We start from the raw sequence: 25,769 nt of genomic DNA, 5'->3' as shown, positions 1-25,769 counted from the left end.
AGGGAAGAGGTAAAATTATCACTATTTGCAGATGACAAGATATTTTACATAGAAAACCCTAAAGTCTCTATCCAAAAGCTATTAGAACTAATAAATGAATTCAACAAAGTTGCAGGATACAAGATTAACATGTAAAGATCTGTTGCTTTTCTAAACACTAATAATGAACTATCAGAAAGAGAAAGTTAAAAAAAAAAATTCTGTTTAAAATCGCTTCAAAAAGAATAAAATACCAGAGAATAAACTTAACCAAGGAGGTGAAAAACCTATATTATGAAAACTATAAAACACTGATGAAGGAAACTGAAGATGATACAAATCCCATGCTCTTGGATTAGAAGAATTAATATTGTTAAAATGGCCATACTACTTAAATCAATCTACAGATTTAATGCAATCCCTATCAAAATACCCATGACATTTTTCACAGAACTAGAACAAATAATCCTAAAATTTATATGTACCCACAAAAGACCACATATTGCCAAAGCAATCTCCATTCATTCTTTTTTACTCTCTAAAAGCAGCAGAAGGAGGGAGTCTTGAAATTGTCACCATAGGATTCATTTTGCCTCTTCTCTGAACTTACCAGCTCCCTGATCTTGGGACTCAGGCTTCCTGGAGAGCTGGTCAACTGGGCAAACTTTGCACAAGCCTCAGTAGACTAAGAAGACTATAGATCTGACAGCAATACCCAGGGATTTCACTCCTTGTGATGGAGGCATTGCTGTATATGGTTTAGCTAGAGTACTGAAGTCATACATCTCTAAGTTCAAATCCCAACTTCTGTATTTTAGTTATATCCATGTTGGAAATCTACCTAACCTCTATAAAAATGGGAGTTATAACAGTACCCAATTAAGAGTGTTGATGTTAAGATTAAGTGAAAAATGTAAATAACATGCTGAACAGAGTGCCTGGTACGTAAGAAAGACTCAATAAACAGCCATTTCTATCATTAAATCATCAGGGATAATTATTTACCCTTTCACCTATATTTAGGAACAATTTTTAACAAATTAAGCAAATCTTGGAGTGCTAAAATAATATTTCAGAGAAAGTAATTTGGTTTCATCTACTTAAACCTGGCTGCTGGTTAGTGGAAGGGCTCATGAAAATAACATCTGGCCATAGTTCTTAATTTCCAGCCTTAGGCTTAACTTCTAGTCTTTATCAGCAACAATCTGTTACCATTCTGATGTCTTCATGCAGCTGCATTTGTGGAAAGGAAAGGTCGTATTTCAGCTCACACGATTTTCTTTTGCTGCTGTTATCACAAGAGCTAAATTGATATGTGTAAGTCTAAAAATATTCTTAGATACGAGCTTCCTGTGACTAATTAATACTGCCGTATGCTACAAATCAACCTCTGAGACCATAAAATCTCTCTTTTCCCTGGTTCCTCTACTTCTATTAATGCAGGTGGAGCAAAAGCCACATACCCTCTTTAGAGCTTAAGACAATTAATTATGTCTGTAGAGACAACCCAGAATATAACTTCCAAACTTCTCAGACTTCATGTGAGTTTTACTGCAACATGCCCCACCTGATTCCAAATTTGTTGTCATAATTTTTTTCTCAGAGATCCCAGATTCATCCTAAGTCAAAAGCCAAGCATACAGTGAGTTAGATATAATATGCATAATAATGTGCTTGTCAGTGATGTTAATGGGAATCAATATTCATGAGCAGTACTTGGTCTCATGTGCTAAATAAACTCTAATTAAGAGTATACCTCATTTATGTTCTTCCTCTACACTCAGATCAGTCAATCAGCAAGAACAGCACAGCTCTAGATAAATGGGAAGATTGGAAGCCAGACACATGACACATCTAAAAGACATGGTTACAGAATAATGAAGAAACAGGGTAAACTTGGTCTAAGATAGAGATGAAGGAAGAGAAAATTTCTGCAAATGAAAGATAACTGTTTTTCTTTCTCCAGTAAATGTGTATTTTATCATTCCCCCTGTCAAACAGAATCTTGATTCACGATGTACAAGAAGAGGCTGAGAAACAGTTTGATGTCAAAGAAGATACCCCAGGCAGGCACAGCTATGCAAAATACAATAACAGGGACAAGGTATAGTACAAAATGCCTGAACTTCCAAAAAGAAAAACGTCACCCTCAACATTAGTTGTCTTTTAGTTTTCTTTTATTCTAATCTCTCAAAATTGTTTTTGTTCTTAAGATTGTTGACTGGACTGAAAAAATGGTACATAAGCATCCTAAAATGGTCTCTCGTATTAAAATTGGAACTACTGTTGAAGATAATCCACTGTATGTTCTCAAGGTAAAAGTAATTTAAGAACTACAGATTCTTACTATTGTTGAAAAATATGAATGTAAGAGTTACTCTGTGACGCAACTAGCTAATTTTTAGACAATAAAAAGTCTTATTTCTTTGAAGAACATATAAGCTCTAGACATCCATTCAAGAATAGAAGTGCCAGGTGGTTTTAGGTAGAACCCAGAAAGTCCCTGAATAAACCACCTGACAGACACAGTGGACAAAGCCAGACAAGTTTCTTATCCCATATCTTTATAACAAGAGTTTATGATGTCCCTGATGTATAAAACAGTTTTCCATCCATTAAAATTCAGTGAAACTGATGACTAAATGTTGGGAAGAAAAGAAATTTAAGAATCATATAATCATAGGATCTCAGTACAGTAAGTGAGGCATTTCAACTCTGTGTTGATAGGGAATTCCCTTCTATGACCGAGCTGACAATTGCCATTCAGCTGCTGCTGGATTTTTGTACATCCAAAGACATTGCTCCCTAAAGCATCCCCTTAATAACTGAGAAGCCTTCCCCTACCCTGATTTCCCATCCATTCATGCTCTCCAACCACTCAAAACAAATCTAAATTCTCTAAAATGACAGTTTTTCAAATATCCAGCCACTATCCCTCCTCCCCACTGCAAACACAACTACAAAATCTTTTCCACTCCAGGCTAAACATCATATTTATGAAGTAAGAAAAATAAAAGGAAATGGCAGAAACAGAAGTAACTTTATAATCTTCTTCTCAGGCCAAAGGATGTTAGCAATAAAATAAGAAAAACAATAGACTGTGATTTTTTTAAACCCTAAAAGCAACTCCTGACACTAAGAAAATTTTTTGAAAAATATACTATGAAATAGATTACGAATTATGTATTTTAAGGATACATGCCATGGTCCTCCCTGAGAAAAATATGTGCATACACAGTTACTCATTCAACAGAAGACAGGTGAAAGAATTGCTCTGAGACTATGAATGCGTATTTGGACAACAAGAGATCAGTGTGTAAGTTCATGTAAAATAATATCTCAAATTTATTTTTTAAAAGATTGGGGAAAAGGATGAAAGAAGAAAGGCTATTTTTATGGATTGTGGCATTCATGCACGAGAATGGATCTCCCCAGCATTGTGCCAGTGGTTTGTCTATCAGGTAAATCAATCGGAACATTCACACAATTCTCCTTTGATTGTCAAGTCTCCATCACTTCACTGAGTGGCAACACCCCTTTACAAATGAGTGCAGTTCCTCTTAACAAGAAGAGCCCACATTTGGTGCTGTCAGGAGATAAACGCTCTGGATTTTACTCATCGTTGAGGTTTTTATAAAATTGACACCTTCCTTTAAACTTCTTGAACTCCAGCTAACAGTTTATAAAACTAAAAAACAATTTTTGGCTACAATCTGGTTTTTCCTATAGTTAAGTACGGGAAATCTGAAACTATCTTTATATTACAACCTACAAACTTGGCCTTTCTTCAGTGAGTTCAAAGCACAGAACATTAGGTCCTGTTTAGATATTGAATTGGCTATGCACACATTTGGAATTTTCATACTTAAGTTTCCTTTCCAAGTGAAAAATAACTCACTTTTTTAAAAAAGTAAATCCAGTTTATAAGTTTGTTGTTCTTCTCACTCCATTTCTATTGTATTCTGACGCCTACTATCTTTTAACTTCCTCTTCTCTGCCAGCTTTTGCATACATCATGCCGCTGGAATATGACATCACAGCTGCTTTCAGGGCGAGGATACTTTTCACTAGGAATGAATCTGCCGGTAGAACTCATTTATCCCTGCAGTTGTTTTAGTTCTTCCAGCTGAGGGCCGAGAGCTCAGCTTACTTAAGTAACAAGCTCGCTTACTTAAGCCATAAAGGAACACACAAGATAGGGCTACAACAAATATCTTGGCTCCAGTACAGATATACCTGGAAGACATTTTCCAAGAATAATGAGAGATTTTAGGTAGCCATAGAGAGTCCAGATAATTAGAGAAATTTCCATCTGATGTGAGAAAACAAGTTGATTGGTCAATCTAAATGCTCTAATTTTTTAATTAACAAAGTGTTTTTTCTTTAATCCTACTTATAATTAATTCATGAATCCTCCCCAATATTTACATATTCCTATGCTTACAAATTCAATATGTATTTACCGAAAGATGTGAGGAAAAGAATCTATTTAAAACAAGTTGTACTCATTTTTCACTTGGCCTCTATTCTTTCTATGAAACGTATCTTGCATGCTACATTTGGAATGCTACAAGTCTTGATAATTAAATGATCCTTTAAAGAATATTTAGTTCAATTAATTTCACTAGTCTGAATAAGTGTCATTTTTTTCTGTCATCTATATGGGTTATTTATCTTTATGCAGTTTAGGGGAAATACGTTTGAAATCATGTGACCTTGGGCAAATGGACTTAAGGAGTGGTAGTCATTACAATTATAACCACAGCTTTCCACATGGTAGCTAAACTTTATACCAATAGCTTAATTTTTCCTACCCCTGCAGGCAACCAAAACTTATGGTAAAAACAAAATTATGACCAAACTCCTGGACCGAATGAATTTTTATGTTCTTCCTGTGTTCAATGTTGATGGATATATTTGGTCATGGAGACAGGTACTGCTCTGTAGTCTCTTGTTTGCATTTAGGTAATATATTATTTACTGACTTTCATGCGCATTGAGTGTTATGCATTAAGTTTAAGGTTTGGTTAATCAATTCCAGTTCAGAAAAGTGTATTTTTAAAGACTCAGTTTCAACTAAGGAAAGCATGATTTCCTGGTTACACAGGAGTTCTTGAAATAATATGAAATTTCTGCTGCTAGAAGCTAGTAATGCAGAAAAATGAAATAAAGCAGTAATTATAAAGGAAATGTATATTATACAATATGGCAAAAGTATTTCTAGCTAAGAATAAAAGTCATTTAGAGACATTCTGAACATACTGACTTCAAAACAAAAGTCATTGTATTGCATCAATTTGGGACAGAATCTGCAGTGGAATAACTGTATCAAAAAATAAATAAAAGAGTGACACAGATATCTGTCTTTTAAGAGAATTCTTTATACCCTGCTGTTGCTAAATAAGATTGATTTTGAGATTTCAGACAGATACTATCACAAAAAGTTATTTTCTGAAAATTATGCTCCAACAATCACAATTTGACCTGTATTATTTCTGAATCTATAAATGGTGAAAGATGTAACGAAGCTAAAATTCAAATTACAGGTAATATCAGAACAACATTGATCATTTTTTAATACTCAGAACTAATCAACAGTTTTTAAAACTAACTGAATTTTTTATCAAGGCCTTAGACTATTAATATAAAAAACGCTTCTAAAAATATTACCAGTTATAAGAAAAATATTTTTTTTCTTTATATAATGGGTCTCAGGTTAACTATATAAATTTCAAATAAAGCTGTAGACACCTGCAGGGAGAATGTGAAATGATCAAATTGAAAAATGCTAACTGAGCTTGTGTAAACACTTCCATCATTCAGTACTGCAGGACCGCATGTGGAGCAAAAATCGTTCCAAGAACCAACGTTCCAAATGCATTGGAACTGACCTCAACAGGAACTTTAATGTCTCAGGGAACTGTGAGTAGCAGACAAGATCTCAAGGGAAATAGCTCTAAAGAGTGTTTAGACACCGAATTTAGTTAAACTACCTACTTATTCAGTAAAGATAGGTATTCCCTAAGTGTTAATTTTCTAATCTAAAAAATGAAAGATAATCATCACTACCATAGAAGTATTATGAATGTTTTGTTGAATGGGTGGAAGTAGGAGGTAGGACTGTTTATCAAACAATCTCTTACTTAATATATCTAGCTTACTAAAAATCAGGCGCAATCCAGAAATTCTGATAATCTGAACAGAGATCTCAGGTCCCTCCTCTTCCTGATCTGATAAAATTTGAGAAATACCAGTGGTTAGAACCAACATATAGGTAGTTCTTCAGATGTGTAGTGAAAAGAAACATCTGGGGCAAAGAAAGTGAAAAGGTTGCAGGGAAAAGCGTGATAAGCAGAGGGCCTGCTACATCAGATGATGCTGCAGCTGCTACACAAATATTACTTTATCATTACATACATTCAAAGAGGAATTGCCACTATCCCAATTCATAAATTTCCTCTTTATCTAACTTTGTTGAAAATACCACCTCAGCATGTAATTCTATTCTACCATAATGAATATGATAATAGCACATATCCCTAAGTGAAAGCTGCCTACTGAAACAGGTTAAAGAAACTCAGGCTCAGAGAAGGTAATTTACAGCAGTCTCCAATGAGTTAGAGCTGAGGCTGAACTGGAACTGACTCCAGGCCCTGGGCTGCTTCTGCTGAGTTATTCCTGTGACCCTGGGAAATGGAGGAAAAATAAACAAGGCTAAGAATAAGAATATTCAAGTGGGCTAAGTCTGTTACACTCTTGCGAGTTATGCATACAAAGTTAGTCTGCTGGGACACTGAGGCAGCCCTGTAAACCTGGGAGACTAAAATGTTAAAAACATTTTGTGAATCCCTGTCAAAAGAAGTAAGGGCTGTACTGATGGGGGGCAGATTCTGATCTCCTCCCTCCATGTCCTCTGCAGCTTTCCCTCACATCAAGGACCCATGTTGGGAGATCTATCAGGGCCCTGCACCAGAGTCCGAGAAAGAGACCAAAGCTGTCACTGACTTCATTCGAAGCCACCGAAAATCAATCAAGGCTTACCTTACCTTCCATTCCTACTCCCAGATGCTACTGCTTCCCTACGGATATACATCAGAACTGCCACCTAACCATGAGGAACTGGTATGTAGGAAAAGCCTGTGGTTTATGCACTGACACCACCATTGACTTTCAGTCTGTTCATCATTAACAACCTGGGTTATCTTGAAAACATTTCACATTTGAATACCAAAGAAGAGAACTAATGAAGTCTACCTTAGAGTTAAAACCATAACCTTAGGTTAATTTTTCATGTGATAAAAGTACATAGATAATAGAATCTTTTGATATGATTCTAAGATAAAGCCAGTATGAAGAAAGGTCTAGGCTACCAGAGTAGAATTCCATTACTACACAGATGTTGCCTAGTTAAATACTTACCATGGGTCATAACATAAAACCATACACAGCAAAAGCCTAAGACAATAGCAAAGACATCTGCTATTCCTGTCACGAGACACCAGATTTAAGGAGAGCAATTGTATCTTTATCCTTCTGATCAACTTGGAAATTACATTAATTCTTTTATTAACCAAGGAAAGAAATTTTGAATGATTGTGAAGCTTCTGCACTAAAAACACTCTCTCCCAAACTATGATCCGCTAAGCATTCTTTTCCTTTCTATGAAAATGAATTTGATCATGTTAGCTTTAAAAAAAAAAAAAACTTCTGCGTATGAGGGATAAATATTTTTAATTGCTCTAGAAGTAAAAGCTGTGATTCAAATACTGCTTCACAAATTTTTTTTTAAATTTTTTAGAGGTTACAATTGCCTTTCTGACTTGAGTCAACTGTTTTCAGCATTCAATTCTGAGTGGGAGCAAAGATTTGAACCAGTCATTAAAACCTTCTGTTTATATACAACAAATATACAAGCAATATGTGGCCCATAGAGCCATTTATTTAATCAATCTAGTTGAGAATCTGAACCCATGAGTTTTATTAATTTATGCAAAGGTACAGCAATGCAATTCAATCTACCCTTAGGAAAATGGTATTATGGATTAAGAAATACAAATATACAAAACAAACCATTTTGAGTAAAGTAAGTGTTCTTACACAGCAACGAAATTGATTAAGAAAAAAACGTACTTTTTGGTTATATACATTACACATGTAGACTAAACAAAATCTTCACTAGAGTACAAAAACGTTAATGACTATACTCCATTAAAATGAATTCCAATAATCATTCCCACAGCACAAAACACTATTGTGTATTAAAGGTCATAAGCTGCCACTCAAGAAGAAAAACTCTAATTTAAACAGAAGTACTTTAAAAAGGAGTCAAGCACCTTTCTTCCCTTGGCATACTAAAATTATATGTGGAGAAAGACATATGGTGGTGTGGAACCTATGAAGACCAAGGAAGGAGGAACGTGGGAGAAACTGACTTTGAGAGAGACAAATATCTGAAGCCAAAAAAAAAACCTGAGAGGAAAAAGAAAGAATATGTTGTTTTAGAAGGAAGGTCAGAAGTCAAAAGGAAGAAAAGGAGGGAGGGAGAGAGGAAAGAAGAGTGAGTATGAAGAAAGGGTAGAAACACGAGCTATGATATTACTGTACATAACAGATTTCACATTTAGAAGGCCTCACAATGACAATATGTATATCTTACTGAAAATAAATTTCTCACTCAATCATTTATTTTATTTTGATCTTCAAATGCCAAATAACCAGTAAAATCAACTTTTTTTAATCTCCAGTGAATTAACTGCATTCACATGGTATCCGGTTATCCCACTCCTACTTCCCTTTCTCTCCAGGCCAAAGTTGCAAAGATTGGCACTGATGTCCTATCAACTCAGTATGAACCCACTCCACACCTGTGGTCCAACAGCATCAACCATTTGTACGTTTTTCCTATTATTTATTGTGTCACTTTCCCTAATTCTCTTTTAGAGACATGAAAGAAAGTTATAGAATTTGTAAGTTAGGATTAGAACATCTTGGAACCGCTAATTTAAACTTCGGTTTTAACAGGAGATTCTGAATTATACGTGAATCTAGGAGACAGATTCCACCCTTTTGGGGGGGGACAAGATTTTTCTAGAAACAAATTATACTGAACTTTTACAAGGCTACAAGGTCAACAGAAGTAATTACATCAAGACAAATTTACAGTTTAATTCTTTCACCATCCTATTCTCTACCACCACTACCACCACCATTTTATCCTCACAGGAACTAACAAGAATTAACTGGGGCAGAGTCAATTCTTTTTTTTTTTAACCATTTCACTCTGACTCGACTCTTTCTTCCTTGGCCTTGTCCCTATGCCAGCACAGTCTTTTCCCTAGCTTCTGGCGGGGGAATGGGTAGGCCAACAGTTTCAGCCACTCTGCTCGTGTAAAGCCAGTCTCCTGTCCCTCTCACCAGCCTCTTCCTACTGTGTTCAACCGAAATCTATACGGTGGATTAAGAAAGGAGGTCACAAGGTCCTAGTTCTGCTGCTTTTGCTTTAGTGTCTCAGCACCACTTCTTAATCTTCACTCTTTTTAAACTTTCTTTGTCTTTGCATTTTTTAATTATTGACACAGACTTTTTACAAGTCAGGCACTGTCCTCAGCCCTTGATTTTCACAATCTCAGTTACTCCTCACAATGTTCCATGAGGTGTGCAGTACTCGCAACTAGCTTAACTGGGATTCAGTCCCAGGTTTTAACAAAACCGAGGTCCGTGATCTTGACCACTGCGCAGACTGCTTTCCCATTTGGTTTCTGCAGCTAAAATAACTAGGGATTTCTATTTTCAAGCAATAGAAAGAAATTCATTTAGTTTTCACCAAAGACCATTAATTCAGACCCTGGGAGGTGAGACGATTTCTCCTCAGATCCCACTGATCTTGGTTTGGAAATTCTTTAGTAAAACTCGCCTTTTCTCCAAACTATTTCCAAGTTTAAGTTCTTAGGCCCAAACTTTACAGGAAATTCCAATGAAACTGCTTACAAAACCTTAACTTCCTAACAAAATTTAATTCCTCAAAAGCAAGGCTTACACTTCAGATCTCCTCTCAGATCATACAATATCTAGCACGGGGCATGGAACAATAGCAGAATTAATCCTCATAAACTTGGTCAAAGAAAATGGTGTCCTGACTTGTCCAAAAGGTGTGAATGTGGATTGAAACCACAACAAAATTAGACTTGATTTAGCCTGTATCACTCTCTAGAGCCAAGATATCCAACATTTTTAGCATGAAGACTGCTGTTTAACTTTTAAACATTTCATGGAACAACTCACCACCACCCAATACAGATGATTATTTCCATGATACTTTTAGAACGCGTGGATTGAGAAAATAAATATGTGCATCTGTGGATTCCAGGCAATAACTCTACCTGGCCGTACCTCATAAACCACTTCCCTAGTCCAAGCTGAAAGAATAAACTGTAACTAGAAGTCTACACCCTCAACAATTGCTATGGAATTTGAAAATGCTTTAGTCATCACAAACAACTTCTAGAGCCTATTTACTGGAGGTTCCTTTGGTGGAATTAGAAAAATGACTTAAAAAAACAGACAAGTTCCATTCCTAGAGAACATTCATCAGCAAGCACGTATCAACCAGTTGTGTGCTTTAAAGGGCAGAAGAGAAAGTACAGTGACACAGCCGATCACCAGCATCCAGACAGATCTGCTGCAACATAGCCAGGCCAGGGATTCATTACACATACAAGTGGATGACAACAAGATTTCAAAACAGATGATATACCCTGCTACATAAGTGGACAAAAGTAAGCAAAGTCAAGGACCAAAGGACAGACTAGAACACCAGTTTAAAATGGCAGCCTACTTAGTGGATATTGAGAAATAGCAGGGCCAGATAAGCCACCCAGATATGATGTAAGAGGAATTCCTACATCATAAGGAGGAAAAACACACAGATTTTCTTGGCAGCAAAGAACAAAGGGTTCCAAACGGGAGAAAACTTTGCAAATGGCAGCTAGGGCATCAAAGGATTATTACTCTCACTTTCTATATGTGTGTGTGTGTGTGTATATATATATATATATATATACATATATACACACACACACATATGCACGCATGTATATACATGATGTATATTTGGATATGTATGCACATTATGAGCATATTAGAGCTATGCATTTGCATTGAATCACAATTATTTAATAAGCAAGAATTTATGGAGCACCCACCTAATAGCCCAGCACTTGGAGCTTTGAGAGATAGGTGAAAAGAGTGAAGACACAATGACTACTTTCAAAGAGTTACATTCTAACTGGGAGGAGGAGATCACCAAAGATAACACAGTTCCCTGCTATCATGTGTCACTTTCAATATGGGAGGATAAAGAGGAATTACTATTCTATACAACTGTGTAGTAGTACTTTAAACTTTTATTATATTATATTATAAGTTTTTTTAAGCAATTCAGATTTAGAAAGAATTGTCTCTTCCACATGGGGCTACAGCAGCTTGATAGATGTTCAAAACTTTTAGGAGTGACTGCTTTAATAAAGCACCTGATTAAATGTTAATCAAACGTTCACAAGAAGCAGGCAGTAACAAAGCACTTGACTTGGTTAAGAAAAGAAAATAGGAGCACCCCACAATTAAAGTTTAGTCATTCCAATATCCTAATTGTCATTTAACAAGTTCCAGGATTTGGGGGAAGCATCTAACATTTACCAGTATTTTTCTCTCTTTGATTTGATGGAGACAGAAGAAAAGGACTGAGGGAGCATTTTTAAAACCCAAATTGTGGAGAGATCTCTGACCTCCAGAAAAATATGTTTGCAATTTGAACCTAATAAACAAATAAGTTAAAACCATAAAATTTGAAACCAGGAGGAAACCTAGGAAATGATCTAATTCATGGTTCTCAAGCCTGACTTCCAACTAGCATTATCTGAGGAGGTTTTAAAATATGCAGATGATCAGGTCTTATCCCCAGAGATTCAGATTCCATTAGTCCCTGGTGGGGCCCAGGCACTTGAATTTTTTTAAAGTGGTCAAAGTGATTCTAAGATGAAACGAGGGTTGAGAACCACTGATATAAGCTAAATCCCTCATTTATAGACTATGAAATTGAGATACAGAAAGATTTCATCACTTAGGGGCAGAATAGGGTCAAAAATCAGCATTCCAGACCAGAGTCAAATTGTATACCAACTATTTGGCCACGAAGCAGCGATATTTAGATGGCACAAAAATCGATATTGAAAGATTGTGAAATGCTTATATTTGCATATCGACAGCATAGCCAATCCTTTACCATCTTAGAAATAACTGAAGATAGTTCCTAGTTAGCAAGAATAGTTCACTGAATTGATAGGAATCAAGTAGCTTGTATCATTAATATCATCCATCTATGAGTCACACGATGAAATAAAAAGTTAATTTCAAAGTGCCTTTCTTGTTCCCTTCCCCACACATCAAAATCGCTAGCTCTGCTCTTATTTCTCAACTCTGTACTGTTTTCTATACTCTTTACTACTCTACATTTTGAAAAGGAGAAAATCAAGACCCCGAATTTGTAGCTCAACACCCACTATCTATCCACTAAGACATTCAAGCTGAAATTATACTGAGGGCAACAGAAGTGCAAAGTAAATATTTCAGTTCATGCCCATGCATCTCTAGCTTCAGCTCTTGCTTCAAATAGAATTTCCACTCTTGTTGACATAAAAGTGCGTGTTAGTATGTTTAATGCCTATCAATAATATTTTTTTAAAAACATAGAAGTTAAGTCACCAGTGTCACTTTATGTGGATTTCTCTGGGATGAAACCAGAGTGTTAGGTCAGTTCAGTTTTACCTTGACTTGTTTTGACTGTATTACAGTCAGTTCCTTGCACTTAATGTGCCTTGAAAGGAGTAGGAAATTTTTTTCTTATTGTCAACATTTTAAGAAAATGTTAAAAACAAAAAAAATTATCTTGTAGAACTCAATTAAGACTTTTTATTGAGAGGACTATAGATTGACATATGGTAGGTAGTAAGTACAATGGTTAGTCATGCAAACTCTGAAGACATTGCAGCTTGGGTTTGATTCCTGACTCAACCACTTACTAGCTATGTATCTTTTTTTTTTTAATTGACGTGTAGTTGATTTACAATACTATATTAGTTTCAGGTGTACAACATAGTGAGTCAGTATTTTTGCAGATTATAGTTTATTTTAGGTTATTATAAGATAATGGTTATAATTCCCTGTGCTATACAGTATATCCTTGTCACCTATCTATTTTACACATCTAGCTATGTTGTCTTTGAGTAAATTGCTTAATCTCTCTGTGCCAAAACTTCCTCTTCCGTAAAACAGCAATTGGTACTTAAATCATAAGGTTGTGACAGGAATTAATGAAATGAGTTAGCATACATAAAGCACTTAGAAGGGTGCCTGGTGTTTAGCAAGTGATTGTTATTATATTCTATAAATATATACACATATTTTAGTGGGTACAGACAGAGATAAATAAAAGGCTAAGCAGCATGTTCAACAAATTAAGTTGTATAATAATATATTCTTACAAGTACAAGTCTTTCAATGTTGTATTTATTTTATGTCTTAATATAGTTTTTGCTTGCAAATTTAAGGTTTTGAAGATACAGAAAGTGGTATCATAAAAGAAAATGTATTACACTCAATAACATCACACAATTATGAAAAACCACAAATTACATAAATTCTCAATCACCACTATTAATCTTAATGAGAAATTTCTCATAAAGTAAATTTTTCAAAATGAAATATCAATATTCTTTAACTCTTTGAAATTATAGCAGTTTACTTAACTGCAAATGGAGGGCTGGTACAGCTAGAAACTGGCCACATTTATTGAAATGTCTAGCACACTCTAAATCATCATGCAAGACACAATTCCTATTTACCCTACCTCCATTGCTAGAGAACTCTTATGTTCTTTTTTACTAATGAACTTAAACTCAACTCTTGCTAAAAACGGCAGCCTTCTTGATCACTAAAGCCAGTATATCTATCTCAGCTCACACGCTCCACAAACTCCCTGCAACACTGGACCTTGTTGATATACCTTCTTCTTGCCATTCCCCTGGCTTCCTTGACACCAAACTCACCTGGTTTGCCTCCTCCGCCTTCTTTTCCACTTTGTCTCTGCTGACTGCCTCTAAAAGCAGATATTTTCCCAAAAATAGGTATTACGCAGATATTCCACAAGGTTGTCTCTTCAGGCCCCTTCCTTCTGCTTCTTTCTCATCAGGGAAGTACTCTCTATCCTCACAGGCTGGAGCCTGCATTTGCCACCTAGAGGCGCCGGGGTGGCCCAGCTAGGAAATCACCTTTCATCCATGCAGCAGTTACCTGCAGGGATCAGTGGGAGCCCAGCAGCACCAGGGGAACCAACTAGATGAAAACAGCAATGCAAAGGCTTTGAAAACTATATTGACACTGGAACCAGAAGTCACTAAAGAAGACCAGGGCCTGCATGCTAAACCTAAACAGGGTGACTGCCTGCTAAAGTAGATTTCCGTTAAAATTTAAGATTTAACATAATAGCCAAAGTGTCTAGGATACAATCAAAAATCCCTTACGCCAAAAATAAAGAAAAGCACAGCTCGAATGAGAAAAGACATTGACAGATGCCAACACTGAGATGATTTAGGTGTTGGAATTATCTGACAAGAATTTCAAAATCGTCATCATAAAAATGCTTCAACAAGCAATTACAGATAGCCTTGAAACAAATGATAATATAGAAAATCTCATCAAAGAAATGCAAGGTATAAAAAGGAAGCAAATGGAAATTATAGAACGGAAAAACACAGTAACTTAAATTTTAAAAACTCACTGGAGAGGATCAATAGCAGAATGAATATGATGGAGGGAAGAATCAGTTAACTTGAAGATAGAACAATAGAACTCATCCAGTCTGAAGAGAGAAAACAAATTGAAAACATATATAAACAAAGCCTAAGGGACCTGTGGCAATAATAACAAATGATCAAACATTCATATCATCAAAGTCTCAGAAGGAGAGGAGAGAGAGAACAGTGCTGGAAAAAAATATTTGAAGAAATAAAGACTGAAATTTCCCAAATTTCCTAAAGACATAAACCAACATATTCAAGAAATCAAGTGTACCACAAACAGAATAAGTTCAAAGAAACTCACATCAAGCCACACCATAATTAAAGTTCTGAAAACTAAAGACAAAGTAAAAACTCTTGGAAGCAACGAGAGAGAAACAATCTAGAGGGGGCAAAACAATTCAAATGACAGCAGATTCTCATTTGAAAACGTGGAAGGCCAAAAGGAAGGGATAACATTTTTCAAGTGCTAAAAGAACTATCAATCATTAATTCTATATTCAGCAAAAAATATCCTTCAGAAATGAAGAGGAAATAAAGATATTCTCAGACAAAGGAAAACTAAGAGAATTTGTCACCTACAGACCTACCCTTTATAAGGAAAGCTCTCCAAATAAGAAAGAAATGGTAACAGAGGCTTGAAACTGTGGAAAGGAAGGAAAAACAATAGATGAGGGAATGAATGAATAAATAATGAATGGATGGGTGGATGAATGAAGGATAAATAGACTATCTTTCTCCACATGATGATTGAATCAAAAAGTATAATTCCATCTGATGTGATGTTTAATATATGTAGAGAAGTAATCAAGACAACTGTATTTTAAAAGTGGGAAGGGGAAAAAAATCTAAATGCAAGTAGGACTTCTATATCTTACTTGACATGATAAAACACTGATACCAGTAGACTATGATAAGTCATGTATGTATATTGTAAAACATAGAGCAACCACTAAGAAAACTATACAAACTGATATACTCAAAAACATTATTATAAATAAATCAAAATGGAATCCTAAAAATGTTCATGTAACCAACAATAAGGCAATAAAAGAGAAATGGAGGAATGAAAAACAGAGGGAACAAACAAAAATCAAATAGTAAGATGGCAGATTTAAGGTATATCAATAATTTACCTAAATATATTAATTAAAAGACAGAGATTGGCAGAGTGGATTAAGAAAAATATGATTCAACAATACACTGGCTACAAGAAACTCACTTCATATATAACATAGGTTGAAATTGAAAGGCTGGGAAAAAGATACACCATGCAAACATTAATCAAAGGAGGAGTGGCTATATTAAACATCAGATAAAGTAAATTTCAGAACAAAGAAATTTACCAGAAACAAAGAGGAACATTAATGATAAAAGGATCAATCCACCAAGAAGACATAATAATCCTGAATGTGTGCAAGCCAGTTTCACCTGTGATGCTTCTGCCAATAATTTTCAAATCCATTTTCCCAGGCTCCTTCCTCCACGGCACAGTAAATCAGAGAAAGGTGGCAGCGACCTCTGGCTTTCATCAGCCTCCCCACCCTCCCAACTCACGTTTCAATGCAGGACTGAGGCTTTACCTATCCTTCTGCGTCAAACACTATGTATTTGGTAGGTGCTGTGCACAGGACTGAGGGGAAAAGGCACACAGAGACCAACTATTGCCTCAAGGACCCTGCACAAGCCCCGCCCATGGAGTCCCCCCTGCCTTCTCTCCCAGGGCTGGACATGACTCTTCCATTCTGCCAAGGCTGGACATCTGACCATACTCATCTGACTGCTCCGGCCCAAACAGCTCTGCAGTGTTCTGCCGCCAGTGCCCAGATCCCTAGCAGAAAGCACCCATCCCCTGTCTGACTGATGCTAAACATCTTTTTTCTTCCTTCCTTTACCCTTTCTTTTCCCCATCACTACTCTCTCTGAGTTCCTGTTTCTGTTAATAAAATGTGGATTTTTTTCCAGCTACCCAGATTGAAATCTCAATCATTTTCATCAGATTCTGTGACTCTTCCATTCCAACGTTTCTTACATAGAGTCCCACCTATTCTATCCCCAGTGTGGTGACTCTACACTAGTCCAGGCTTTCACTTCACAGTACCTCCTAACTGGTCTCTTTCCAGTGCTGCCAAACAAAACATCTTTCCTTTTTTATTAGGTTTTCTGAGCTTTGCCCACAAACTCTTTTTTTTTTTTAATTAATTAATTTATTATTTATTTATTTATTTATTTATGGCTGTGTTGGGTCTTCGTTTCTGTGTGAGGGCTTTCTCCAGTTGTGGCAAGTGGGGGCCACTCCTCATCGCGGTGCACGGGCCTCTCACTGTCGCGGCCTCTCCCATTGCGATGCGCAGGCTCAGTAGTTGTGGCTCACGGGCTTAGTTGCTCCGCGGCATGTGGGATCTTCCCAGACCAGGGCTCGAACCCGTGTCCCCTGCATTGGCAGGCAGATTCTCAACCACTGCGCCACCAGGGAAGCCCTTGCCCACAAACTCTTACTGCTCCATTTTCCAGTCCAACTGTATCTCACTGGTCCCTAAAAATGCCTCCATGCTTTCCATCCTTGTAGTTCACTGGCCAGAATGCTTTTCTTCAAGCTCCATCTGGAAAAATACTAGCCTTTCTTCAAGGCTCTCCCCAAATACAACCTCCATCATGAAGGTGGTATTTGAGCAGGTACTGAGCATGAAACGCCATCCTCCTCACCAAGCATAATTGCTTTCTTCCTTTAAATCTTCACAAGATACTGTACCTTTCCTATGGTACTTTTATATTCTGCCCTATCTCTATTGATTTACATAGTTGACTTCTCTCCCCTCAACTGTAAGTTCCAAAGACACCAGTAGCATCTTCTTCATCTTTGTACCCTTGCACCACCCACCCTCCACAGTGCCAAGTAAAGTGCACTGCGCATATTAAAGGTTTTAATAAATATTTGTTGAATAATTTTAAAGCCAACCCTGTCTCTCTCTACCAAAATATTCCTTCTCTCTTTCTTCATCACAGCTTTGAATTTTTATCTTTCAAACCTAAAATGTTTGTATCAAACTCATTACTTCTCCTAAAACATAAGTAATTTTATGTACAAAAAAATTAGTTTTTCAATTATGTAAATCAAAATATACATAAATGCTTTTACAGTATTTACATACACTTGTATAAGCCTTATACGTATATAACCTCTAGATGTTTATATTGTCTTTTTTTTTTTTTAATAATTTTTTTTTTTTATTTTTATTTATTTATGGCTGTGTTAGGTCTTCGTTTCTGTGCGAGGGCTCTCTCCAGTTGTGGCAAGCGGGGGCCACTCTTCATCGCGGTGCGCGGGCCTCTCACTATCGCGGCCTCTCTTGTTGCGGAGCACAGGCTCCAGACGCACAGGCTCAGCAGTTGCGGCTCACGGGCCCAGCCGCTCCGCGTCATGTGGGATCCTCCCAGACCAGGGCACGAACCCGTGTCCCCTGCATTGGCAGGCAGACTCCCAACCACTGCGCCACCAGGGAAGCCCTATTCTCAGTCTTTTTAACAAATAACATTCTTAGTAAAATTTCACAAAAGTTGACATGGAAAAGTTGGATTAGGGGATTAAATATATCCTTAAAATAATTGATTTAAACTTTCTTGGTCTTTTAACTATAAAATAGTTTATCCTAGCAACATGAATGGAAAGAGACCTGAACTACTAAAAAGAATGTAATTTTGCATAGCTTGTATGTGTAGTTTTCCTTGGTGGGTTTTCAGTGACCAGTGACCCCTCCTCAGCTGGTCTCCTCAACTGCTTGCACTTACTCAGACCACTCCATCCACAACAATGTGCACCCAGAAGACAAACTCAATTTAGACTCAAAATGATCCAAGCAAAATGTAATTTTGAAAATGCAGCACATATTTAAAACGTGTGATGGATTCCAAAGCCATGATTATTTTTTACTCGACACTATACTATGCAGACCACTACTCCCATTCCTTACTGCAATTAACTGTACATGAAATTATTTTTATTGCTAATTTTACACCAGTGAATTTCCATTTCAAGAAAAACATTAACATTTGTTTCTAATTAAATACTTATTGCTTCTGTTTTACAGACCCGACATCAGGTTCTTCTTTAGACTGGGCTTACAACCTGGGCATCAAACACACATTTGCCTTTGAGCTCCGAGATAAAGGCAAATTTGGTTTTCTCCTTCCAGAATCTCAGATAAAGTCAACTTGTAAAGAGACCATGCTAGCTGTCAAACTTATTATCAAGTATATCCTCAAGCATACTTCCTAAAGAACTGCCCTCTGTTTGGAATAAGCCAGTTAATTCTTCCCATGCCTTTCACTAGAAAGTCAATCTTTGCTTATCCCTAAATGTGGTTTCCACATCACCTGAATAGGTCCTCTCTTGTTCACTTAAGTCCTATGTTATTTCTTTTTGCTTTTATTTACTCTCAATAGTATCTTAACAAATAGCCTTAGGTGAAAGTTTAACCAAGTTAAGTTAGAACCAAGCACAAAGTATTATTTTGAGTATTTTGAAAGGTGATATACAGTGGGTCACGGGAAGGAAATGAAAACCTTCACTTTCTCCAGAACCAGACTTTCACCATGTGGCTTCATCATTTCATGTGCCAATATAATAAAAATAAAACATATTCCAAAATGCACCTTCTGTTTTTTATAAATTATGTTCTCTACATTCCTCTATTAGCATTAATAATCATGCATTAATGCTTCTTATGCATTCTGTTAATAAGAAAGAACATCTTCAATTTTTCAAAACATATTTTGCCTACATATTTTTTTTTAATACAAGTAGACAATGTTTATATCCTCACACTAGCAAAAGGATGTTCTAGCAGGAAATAAAGTGGTTTATTTAGAGATGAATCTCAGTGCTTTAAACAACCAATCCAGTTCTCACCAACATAACGTACATAAAATTCAAAATAGTTTAAACTGCCATAATCAGAGGAAATTACCTGCCAAAACACCTCTTGGCAGTTACAGACACAGCCAGAACATCTGGTCAGCTGTGAGCCCTGCCTAATAATGGATAGAAAAAAAGCCTGGAAATAAAGTTGAAAAGAGAAAGTCATGTTGACCAAGGGCAATTGGAGTAACTTATTACCTTTATACTGTCTATAATAATATTGCTTAAGATAGTGTTACAAAATACCTTTTCCCTAACTTTATTCTTCAATATTTCATCATGTGACAACAGTGGCATCTACATTGTCGAAATCCAGAACATAGATGCCTGACCAGAATTTAAGGGACAAGTAGAGAGTTCCTTGACTTCCTATAAACTCATTTCTCAGAACAATCTGGATAAAATTTTTGAGGATCTTAAAAGATCCTGAGAAACCAGGTTAACAAATAATCTGGGACACTCCTCACGACTCCTTTAAGGGCCCATAAAACAAAGAGTGCCATCAAATCTACAAGGTGATGGTATTTCTGATAGTTAGAAGGTAGGTGAAGTTTCCCATGCAGAATTGTCTAGGGGAAAACAATATAAACTAACAAAATTGCTTTACAGGTGGAGGAGGGAAAGGTGACAGAGGCAAGAAAGTAAAACATAAAACTCTGATTATGAGGTAAAACTGTCCCTTATAAAAAATATAATATCTATACCTAAATATTTAGCATTCAAAACTGGCTCAGAACCCAGGAACGCAAATTTGTTCCATTAAACATGCCATATGGGAATTATACACTCATTCACACTTACTTACTCAACTGATAAAGGACTGAAAGAAATTGTAATCTTAAAATTTATATAAATATTTCTAATTCCATTAGGTCTTTAGGTGGCAGAAGTAAAAGAGATAATCCCAATTACTGAATATCATCCAGTGTTCACCTAGTTTATAAAAGACACAAAAGTTCTACTCACCATTTTATTTGAGCCTTTATTAGCTTAATATTTCTTTTCTCAATCAGAGAGAAAGCATTTGAGTGACTAAAAATCCTAACAAGATCACTCCTTATCTTAACTGAATACCTTTTGCATGACATCTCAGGGTATTTCGCTTGACTTCATATGAATTGTGAAAATAAACATGTGAAGAAAAATATCTATCAATATATTAAAATTTAAAAACTATAAAACTTCATTTTATTTATGGAAAAGTTTAAGTAGTCAGTGCTTGATTCTTCCCTTGCCATTTCTCATTTATCAGTAAAATGACTTGGTGCCCAAGTTACAAGTAGTGCTGTCTCTTAAAATATTCTTGTCAATGTCTCACAAAAAAAATCTTCTAAGTCATCATTCCTCTTCTAGTTTTCATATCACCAAATTCACTCAAGAAACATTGTTTCACATTTTGAAAATTTTTATGGCTATGATCTAGTAGCTGAGACATAGACCTCCATCATATGAGAAAATGAAACATCTTACTGATTATTTTTAGCAATGCAAATAAATTTGAGTTTCCAATGGGCATTATGATTCCAAACTGATTTTAAAATGTCATATCAGAAGTACCCTCCCCACACCCTACACATCGGATACGTTCTATAACTACATAAATGCTCACTGGCTAAGTAAACATTAGACTTATTGACAAGAGTTTCTGTTTCTCATTTAAAACAAACATTTATGCCTGATTTTCTTTAGATGAAAAAACAGACAAGTAATTCCCAGAGAAACGTGCAAGAAATCACTGAAAATACTCAAGTTCTCTCTATTCTCAGGTTCTACCAACTTGTTCTCGCAAAGTGTTTAAATTATTTTGGTCATTTCAAATAGATGAATGTTGGGCTTTTGTGGACATGGGAAAAGATCAAAGACAGAGAACTTCTAACCTTTTACCTTTAATATAGAAAATGTAAATGGGAGTTTTTCTAAAAGAGAACGTGCATTGGTTCCAAAAACCTACAATAAAATATGGTAGTATTAAATTGATGTTGATTTCCCAGGATATAAATTATAAGAAGCAGTAGCAGAAAGCAATGAGTTGAACACTCATTTATATGAAGCAATGGCACCTAGAAACTGTGCCCAAGCTTATAAACTGCTAGTTGTGCCCTAAAATCTATTCTCCCCTCTTCCCTAGTAATAGGCCTCCCAATTTTGAACTGGGCACATGGCTACTCAAATAAAGGCTCAATTTCCAAACTTCCCTTTCAAACAGAGTGGCTCTTGGACTGTTCTGGCCAGTGAGTTGCAAGAGGAAACACCATGTGGCAAAGTCTAGAAAGCTAACTTCATAGACCTCTGGCATATACACTTTGGTCCTTCCTTTCTGTTCTTTTCTCTTTCTTTTGGCTGGAATACAACTGTGATGACTGAGGCTGAGCAATCAGCTTGGACCATAAAATGTTCTTGAGAACTGAAGCTAAAAATATGAAAGTAGGAGCTATCATAACAGTTCCAGATGTGATCTGGATGAAAATCTCCAGAGGGTGTTATACAAAATCACAGGACTAGAAATCAGGAGGTTGGGTTAGACTCCTGAATCCACTGAATGATATTCAGCAAGACACAATCACCCTTTGCCTGCCCTCCTTATCTCCTAGATTTTTGTTAGGATTTGAGATAATAGATGCTCAACAAGGTAAGCTACTTATTTCCATTTTGTTTATATTTGAGATAAAGAACACTTATCCTAAACAGAGTTGGCTCAGGTGGTTCCTAATTGAGGTAGGTGTCAGGTGGTACAGAAACATGGCACCATTGCTGCCCTCAGGTGTGGTTTTCCCCCCAGGGCTCTGCTATAATGAGGTACAAAGGGATGTGTGCATATGATATTTCCCTGCATGCAAAGTTTTCATCAGATTGTTACAATCTAAGGGTTACTGATGCTCAAAAGTTTACAAGCACAACTGAAAACAAAATCCAACATAATCTGAAAAATATCTGCACACATAAAAATGAACTCCAACCCAGGGAACTCAGAGTTTGTAGAGAAGTTTGCTTCTTTTTTGTTGTTGTTTATTAATATTGATTGTATTTTTAACAATATTCAGAAGAAATACATAAAATGTCTACTAGATAGCTGGAAAATATAAAACATTTCCAATTATCAAAGACAAGTAAATTAGACATCCTAAAATTTTATAAAATAATTAAAGCATGACAACATATTTGTTATAGTATGTGGCCTGAACGTTTCCCTGCTCTATAGTGTCACCTACAGTTTCCCCAGTCGTTCTGACCCTGAGCTGGTGCTTGTCCAAATGTAGTATATGGAGAGTGACATCACCAAGATGGCCAAATAAGGTGTCCCTCACTAATATCCCCCCCTCAACAACAACAATTTGGCATCCATCCATGTACAAAGGTGCCTCTGGGGGAGCAACAGAATCCAGCCCCATATGCCAAGGGTAATAGACATACAGACCTCAACTCTGGCTGTGGACCCTGAAAGTGGCCCATGAACTGGCTCTAGCCCCTCTTGGTCACAGTCTGGGAGCCCCTGGAGAATACTGACTTAAACAATCAGCCTTGGACTTCCCTGGTGGCACAGTGGTTAAGAATCCACCTGCCAAGGCAGGGGACATGGCTTCGAGCCCTGGTCTGGGAAGATCCTACATGCCACAGAGCAACTAAGCCCATGCACCACAACTACTGAGCCTATGCTCTAGAGCCCGCAAGCCACAACTACTGAGCCCATGTGCCACTATTACTGAAGCCCGTGCACCTAGAGCCCGTGCTCTGCAACAAGAGAAGCCACCACAATGAGAAGCCCGCACACCACAATGAAGAGTAGCCCCTGCTCGCTGTGACTACAGAAAGCCTGCAAGTGGCAACGAAGACCCAATGCAGCCAAAAATAAATAAATAAATAAATTTATTTTAAAAACTCAGCCTCTTACTTTGTGAAAGTCCAGGAGTTCAGTGGAGAAGTTCTAGCCATTGCACCAATGGAGAAAAAAAATCCAAGACTGGACACGTTGGAGAGGGTAAGAGGAATAGTTTGACTTTACGCTCATCATCTCTCCCCCAAGGGGGCACAAGTCAGCCTAAGAGAGCCCTTCTTGGCCTGCAACTTCTCCCACGGAGGAAAAGGAGAGCATGTGAGTGAGCACCTGGCTTCCCCAGCTATGTGGGACACTACCGAAGAGGCCCATTTCTCTCTCATCTCATCCAGAGTACTGAGTCATGAGCTGCCTGACTGCAAGCAGTGAGCAGCTGGGAGAACAGGAGCCAGGGCTTGGAACGTATCAGAGGGACATTAATGATACTAACCGTATCACAGATTCCATCATAGAGACCTGCCTAAGAGTCACTGGGATGCCCTGCCTGCAGATCCCCCCAACCAGCCCAGTCACTCCGAGCTCTTCACAAACACACACACACACACACACATACCCACACCCCATGGCCAGCCCCTGTGTGTGCTTCCAATAGTTGTGAGAGCAACCTTTGGCAGACAGATAGTGAGCACATACTCAAAGCAGGCCTGAATCTGTGGGCCAAAGAGAAACCACAAACTTGAACTTTTAGCACTTCCCCTGGGAAAGTAAAAAGGAGGCTGTCAGCACCCAGCCTGGTATATTGCAGGATCAAGAGAAAGAATACAGGCTTAAGAATTCTGCCACAAGATGAAGTAAAAAGTGTGGGGCCAGCATATCTACAGAAAGTCTGAGAAAGTCTCAGGATTTCTAGCACAGCTGAAGGAAGGTTATTTTTCTCCTACTGTCAGTCAGTAAGGACTGGAGGAAATGACTGCTACTTCAAATGTGAAGAGAGCAACACAAAACTACAAGGAACATGGGAAATCAAGCAAACATGACACCACCAAAGGAAAACAATAATATTCCAGTAACTCACCCCAAAGACATAGAGATCTGCAATTTACCTGATAAGGAGTTCAAAACAGCTGTTTAAAGGAAGCTCAATAAGCTACAAGAAAACACAGAAAAATAATACAATGAAATTAGGAAAAAAATATACACAAAAAATGAGAAGTTTAATAGAGACAGAAAGTGTAAATAAAAAAAAAGAACCCGACAGAAATTCTGGAGCTGAAGAATACAATGAATGAAATGAAAAAAATGCAATAGACAGGGCTTCCCTGGTGGCGCAGTGGTTGAGAATCTGCCTGCCAATGCAGGGGACACAGGTTCGAGCCCTGGTCTGGGAAGATCCCACGTGCCGCGGAGCAACTGGGCCCGTGAGCCACAACTGCTGAGCCTGCGCGTCTGGAGCCTGTGCTCCGCAACAGGAGAGGCCGCGATAGTGAGAGGCCCGCGCACCGTGATGAAGAGTGGCCCCCACTTGCCGCAATTAGAGAAAGCCCTCGCACAGAAACTAAGACCCAACATAGCCATAAATAAATAAATAAATAAATAAATAAGTAAGTAAGTAAATAAATAAATAAATAAATAAATAAATAAATAAATAAATAAATAAATAAATATGCAATAGACAGCATCAACATCAGAACGGATCAAGCAGAAGAAAGAATCTGTGAAGTAGAAGATGAGAACTTTGAAATTATCCAGCCAGAGAAGAATTAAGAAGAAAAAATGAATGCCTACATGAATTATGAAATACCATCAAGAGAAGAAATCTGCAAATTACAGAGTCACAGAAGGAGAAGAGAGGGAGAAAGAGGCAGAAAGCTTATTTAAAGAAATAATGGCTGAAAACTTTGAAATCTGGGGAGAGATTTGCTCACCCAAGTTCATGAAGCTCACAGGTCCCCAAACAAATTCAACTGAAAAAGATCTTCTCCACGATACATTATATTGATAATAAAACTGTCAAATATCAAAGACAAACATAGAATCTTAAAAGCAGCAACAGGAAAGAAGCTTGTAATTTACAAGGGAATCCCCATAAGTCTATTAGTGAATTTCTTCCCAGAAAATTTACAGTCCAGGAGAGATCAGAATGATATATTCAATGTGCTGAAAGAAAAAAACTGCCAACCACACATACTTTGTCCAGAGACGTTTTCCTTCAGAAATGAAGGAGAGATAAAGACTTCCCCAGACAAAC

General features: G+C 37.1%; 1 protein-coding gene across 1 annotated transcript in view; it reads left to right on the top strand.

The window, feature by feature from the left end:
• The window catches only part of CPA3 (carboxypeptidase A3), a gene marked incomplete at its 5' end in the record, with an annotated part of 35,518 nt that extends 10,747 nt beyond the window's left edge, over positions 1-24,771 (top strand). Inside the window, 9 exon segments of the mRNA XM_082393615.1 lie at positions 1,981-2,083; positions 2,193-2,294; positions 3,339-3,440; positions 4,802-4,912; positions 5,811-5,901; positions 6,899-7,101; positions 8,784-8,837; positions 8,839-8,869; positions 18,920-24,771. Of these exon segments, the coding sequence (XP_082249741.1) occupies positions 1,981-2,083; positions 2,193-2,294; positions 3,339-3,440; positions 4,802-4,912; positions 5,811-5,901; positions 6,899-7,101; positions 8,784-8,837; positions 8,839-8,869; positions 18,920-19,107 (985 nt within the window). The 3' untranslated portion in view covers positions 19,108-24,771.
• Positions 24,772-25,769: the final 998 nt, after the last annotated feature.

Source organism: Balaenoptera borealis (assembly GCF_965194805.1).
Source record: "Balaenoptera borealis genome assembly, chromosome: 5".
Classification (NCBI taxonomy): Eukaryota; Metazoa; Chordata; class Mammalia; order Artiodactyla; family Balaenopteridae; genus Balaenoptera; species Balaenoptera borealis.
The sequence above is the reverse complement of the archived record's forward strand: the minus strand, read 5'-3'. Positions and strand labels throughout refer to the sequence as shown.